This window comes from Bombina bombina, chromosome 5, assembly GCF_027579735.1.
Source record: "Bombina bombina isolate aBomBom1 chromosome 5, aBomBom1.pri, whole genome shotgun sequence".
Classification (NCBI taxonomy): Eukaryota; Metazoa; Chordata; class Amphibia; order Anura; family Bombinatoridae; genus Bombina; species Bombina bombina.
In genome coordinates this window covers 386779425-386785424 of record NC_069503.1, presented here as the reverse complement: position 1 = coordinate 386785424, position 6000 = coordinate 386779425, and the positions used below count along the sequence as shown (strand labels likewise).

At 39.6% G+C, this 6000-nt stretch overlaps 1 protein-coding gene across 1 annotated transcript in view; it reads left to right on the top strand.

The window, feature by feature from the left end:
- The first annotated feature begins 3610 nt into the window (after positions 1–3610).
- The window catches only part of EFHB (EF-hand domain family member B), a 159395-nt gene continuing 157005 nt past the window's right edge, over positions 3611–6000 (top strand). The window contains exon 1 of the mRNA XM_053715736.1: positions 3611–3676. Coding sequence (XP_053571711.1) covers positions 3611–3676 — 66 coding nt within the window. The remainder of the gene's footprint in view (positions 3677–6000) is intronic.

Below are 6000 nucleotides of genomic sequence, written 5' to 3'. Positions count from 1 at the left end.
CTCTTATAGGTGATAATGCCAAACACATACATTGTATAAACATCTGACCTATAAAAACTATGCTTTGTGTCGCTTAGTAACTACTACCCAAGTATACCCCAGACTGAGCAGAATCAAATGACGCCAAAGTAAGTACTCTAACCTGGGGATAGGACCTCTCAAGAACCCCCTGAATGCACTGTCCCTATTCACTCTCATAGGTGATAACGCAAATACATACATCATATAAACACCTGCCCTATAAAAACTAGGCTTTGTGTCACTTAGTGACTACTATCCAAGTAAACCCCAGAGAGAGTAGAATCCAATGACATCCAACTTAGGACCCTTACTTGGGGATAGGACCCACAAGAGCCCCCTAAATGCACTGCCCCTATCCACTCTCATAGATGACAATGGCAAACACATACATTGTATAAACATCTAACCTAAAAAAAACTAGGTTTTGTGTCACTTAGTGACTACTACTCAAATATACCCCAGACTGAGCATAATCAAATGACACCAACATAAAGACCCTAAACTTGGGATAGGACCCTCAAGAGCCCCCTGAATGCACTGCCCATATCCACTCTCATAGGTGATACATACATTATATAAAAACTAGGTTTTGTGTCACTTAATGACTACTACCCACGTATAGCCTGATTGAGCAGAATTAAATGACCCAAAGTTAAGACCCTAACTTGGGGTTAGGACCCCTCAAAAGCCCCCTGAATACACTGCCCCATCCACTCTCATATGTGATAATGCAAATGAAGACATAATAAAAACATCTGCCCTATATAAACTAGGCTTTGTGTCACTTAGTGACTACTACCAACGTAAACCCCAAAGAGCAGAATCTAAAGACATCAAACTTAGGACCCTACCTTGGGGATAGGACCCCTCAAGAGCCCCCTGAATGCACTGCCCCTATCCACTCTTATAGGTAATAATGCAAATACATACATCGTATAAACACCTGCCCTATAAAAACTAGACTTTGTGTCACTTAATGACTATTACCCAAATGTACCCCAGACTAAGCAGAATCAAATGACACCAAAGTTAAGACCCTAACTTAGGGATAGGACCCTGCATATAAAGAAAAGAGCTGCCCTATAAAAACTATGCTTTGTGTCACTTAATGACTACTACCCATGTATACCCCAGACTGAGCAGAATCAAATGAAACCAAAGTTAAGACCCTAACTTGGGGATAGGACCCACCAAGAGCCCCCTGAATGCACAGCCCCTATCCACTCTAATAAATTATAATGTGAATACATACATCAAATAAGCCTGCTCCCTTATAAAAACTAGACTTTGTGTCACTTATTGACCACTACCAAAGTATTCCCTAGGCTAAGCATAATCCAATGACACCAAAGTTAAGATCCTAACTTGGGGATAAGACCCCTCAATAGCCCCCTTAATGCACTGCCCCTACCCACTCTTATAGGTGAAAATGCAAATGCACACATCTTATAAACAACTGCCCTATAAAAACTAGGCTTTGTGTCACTTATTAACTACTAACCCATTATACCCCAGACTGTCAGAATCAAATTACATCAATGTTAAGACCCTAACTTGGGGATAGGATCCCTCAAGATCCCCATGAATGTAATGTCCTATCCATTCAAATAGGTGATAACACAAACACATACATTATATAAACACCTGGCCTATAAAAACTGGACTTTGTCTCACCTAATGACTACTACTAAAGTATACTCCAGACTGAGCAGAATCCAATAATACTAAAAATAAGACCCTAACTTGGGGTTAGAATCCCGCAAGAACCCCCTGAATGCACTTCCCCTATACATTCTAATAGGTTAGAATGCAAAAACATACATCATATAAACACCTGACCTATAAAAACTATGCTTTGTGTCACTACTGTGACTACTACTCAAGCATACAATAGACTGAGCAGAATCCAATGACACTAAAGTAAAGACCATAACTTGGGGATAGGACCCCTCAGTAGCCCCCTGAATGCACTTCCCCTATCCACTCTTATAGGTGATAATTCAAATGCACATATCATATAAACAACTGCCCTATAAAAACTAGGCTTTGTGTCACTTAGTGACTACTATACAAGTAAATCCCAGAGAAAGCAGAATCGAATGACCCCCGAAGTTAAGACTGTAACTTTGGGAAAGGACCTTGCAAGAGCCCCCTATATGCACTGCCACTATTCACTCTCAAAGGTGATAATGGCACGCATACATTGTATAAAGATTTGACCTATAAAAACTAGGGAGAACAGAGAGAACAGAATCTAATGACACTAAAGTTAAGACCCTAACTTGGGGATAGGACCCTTCAAAAGCACCCTGAATGCACTGCCCCTTTCCACTCTCATTAGCAATAAAATAAATGCTCACTTCATATAAACATCTGCCCAATAAAAACTGTTCTTTGTGTCACTTAGCAACTACTATCCAAGTAAACCCCAGACTGAGCAGAATCCAATGATATCAAACTTAGGACCCTAAATTGGGGATAGGACCCCGCAAGAGCCCCCTAAATGCACTGCCCCTTTTAACTCCTATAAGTGAAAATGGCAAACACATACATCATATAAACTTCTGACCTATAAAAACTAGGCTTTGTGTCAATTAGTGACTACTACCCAAGTATACCCCAGACTAAGCAGAATCAAATGACACCAAAGTTAAGACCCTAACTTGGAGATAGGATCCCTTAAGATCCCCTTAAATCTACAGATCCTATCCACTCGAATAGGTGATAACGCAAATATATACATCATATAAACATATGACCTATAAAAACTAGGCTTTGTGTCACTTAGTGACTGCTACCCATGTGTACCCCAGACTAAGCAGAATCAAATGACACCAAAGTTAAGACCCTCACTTGGGGATAGAACTCCTCAAAAAAAAAAAACTGAATGCACAGCCCCTATCCATTATCATAGGTGATAATGCAAATATGTACATCATATAAACATCTGCCAAATAAAAAACTAGGCTTTATGTCACTTAGTGACTACTACACAAGTATACCCCAAACTGAGTAGAATCAAATTACACTAAATTTAAGACCCTAACTTGGGGATCGGAGCCATCAAGAGCACCCTGAAAGCACTGCTCCTATCCACTCTCATAGGTGATAATGCAACTACGTACATCATATAAACATCTGCCTTATAAAAACTAAGCTTTGTGTCAATTAATGACTACTTCCCAAGTGTACCCTAGACTGAGTTGAATCCAATGACAACAAATATAAGACCCTAACTTGGGTATAGGACCCTTCAAAAGCACCCTGAATGCACTGCCAATTTCCACTCTCATAGGTAATAATGAAAATGCACATATATAAACATCTGCCCTATACAAACTAGGCTTTGTGTCACTTAGTGATTACTATCCAAGTAAACCCCAGAGAAAGATGAATCAAATGACAATAAAGTTAAGACACCAAAAAAGAAAGTTCCCAGAGAAACACACTTGTATCTGCTCAATAGTTCATACCACAGTTAAATAGAAATCAGCTTTCCAATACCACAATGTACCGCTACTACATGTAACACGCTATTGAAGTAGACAAAGTTCATGTGACAACACTTTTATAATTAATGTTTCCAACGATGAGCCCAACAAACAATATCCTCTTCAGTGAAGCACACAAGCTAATTCAAAGCTCATCTCGAGCTGTATAGTTACCACACTCCAAGGTTTCCTGGTTTCCTCGCTTGCATCGGCCAGCGTTCGCTCTTACTGGATCCCCATCTATCCACCAAATGCGGATGAGCACTCTCCGTGGTTGTGTAGTAGCAGTGATGTCACCTGACCAATGGAGAAGCCTCCTGGCAATAGTAGTGGTAATCGTCAAAGGAGAAGGGCTTAGCGATTCCAGAAAGCCCTTATTCAAAGGACTGTCAGCGGTTCATGGGTACGGACAGTGGTAAATATTTAAAACAAGATAGCAATTCTGGTAATTTGTGGAAAGTTCAAATATGGGCGGCAGTGCAGCATAAATCCACTCTTCAGACTATGAGTACGGCACCCTGCCGAAATGCGTTAGTATTTTCTATCTAAGGGGCACTGTCCTGTTGTGTTTTACTTATGGAATCTAATCAAAGTTAATTTTTTATTTTATATTCACTGGCAATTTTTCTTTTTTTACTAAAGGTAAGACCCCAACTTGGGGATAGGACCCTCAAAAGCTTCCTGAATGCTCTGCCTCTATCCACTTTAAAAAGGTAATAATGCAAATGCACACATCAAATAAACATCTGTCCTATAAAAATTAGGCTTTGTGTCATTCAATGACTACTATTCAAGTACACCCCAGACTAAGCAGAATCAAATGACACCAAAGTTAAGAGCTTTACTTGGGGATAGGACCCTGCAATAGCCCACTAAATGCATTAGCCCTATTTACGCTTATAGGGGATAATGTCAAACACAGTACATTCAGGGGGCTTTTGAGGGGTCCTATCCACAAGTTATGGTCTTAACTTTGGTGTCATTAGATTCTGTCTAATGACACCAAAGATTAGATTCAAACCATTAGATTCAGTCTAGGGTATATTTGGGTAGAAGTTACTAAGTGACACAAAGCCTAGTTTTTGTAGGTCAGATGTTTATATGATGCATGTATCACCTATGAGAGTGGATAGAGGCAGTGCATTCAGGGGGCTCCTGCGGGGGTCCTATTCCCAAGTTAGGGTCTTAACTTTGGTGTCATTGGATTATGCTCAATCTGGGATATTCTTGAGTAGTAGTCACTAAGTGACACAAAGCCTAATTTTTATAGGGTAGTTGTTTATACTATGTATGTATTTGCATTATCACCTATAAGAGTGGCTAGGGGCAGTGCATTCAGGGGGCTCTTAAGGGGTCCTATCCCCAAATGGAGTCTTAACTTTAGTGTCATTCGATTCTACTCAGTCTGGAGTATATTTGAGTAGTAGTCACTAAGTGAGACAAAGCCTATTTTTATAGGGCAGTTGTTTATATGATGTATGTATTTGCATTATCAACTATAAGAGTGGATAGGGTCAGTGCATTCAGGGTGCTCTTGAGGGGTCTTATCCCCAAGTTAGGGTCTTAACTTTGGTGTCATTTGATTCTGCTTAGTCTGGGGTATACGTGGGTAGTAGTCATTGACACAAAGCCTAGTTTTTATAGGTCAGATGTTTGTACAATGTATGTGTTTGCCATTATCACCTATGAGAGTGGACAGGGGCTGTGCATTTAGGGGGCTCATGTGGCATCCTATCCCCAAGATAGGGTCCTATGTTTGATGTCATTGGATTCTACTCTCTCTTAGGTTCACTTGGATAGCAGTCACTAAGTGACACAAAGCTTAGTTTTTATAGGGCAGATGTTTATTTGATGTCTTCTTTTGCATTATCACCAATGAGAGTGGATAGGGGCAGTGCATTCAGGGGGCTTTTGAGGGGTCCTATCCCCAAGTTATGGTCTTTGGTGTCATTCGATTCTGCTCAGTCTGAGGTACATTAGGGAAGTAGTCATTAAGTGACACAAAGCTTAGTTTTTATAGGGCAGGTGTTTATACACTTAAAGGGACATTCCAGCCAAAAATTTACTTTACATGGATTCATTGTAGTTTTGAATAGAAGCATTTTTTTAATATACATGTATTAGCAAAAATGCTTCAAATAAAAGCTATAGCTGTTTCAAAAGTGTATTTATGTATGCACCGTGCACCAGCATTTTAAACACAGCACTTGCTCAGAGAGCCTAAGGTGCTTTAAACATCTGGTAATGACTCAATTTGTTAAGTGCTGACATGATACAAGCTCCACTGATGATCTGAGCAGCTGCAGTATTTAAATTGCCGGTGCTGTGAGAATATCTATTTATACTTCACGTGCACATGCAGAGAAAAATGTTAACACTAAAACAGTGATAACTCTTAATAGAAGCATTTTTGCCAATACATCTATATTGCAAATTTGTTTCTATTCAAATATGTAATTCATCTATGTACATTTAAATTTTGACCGGA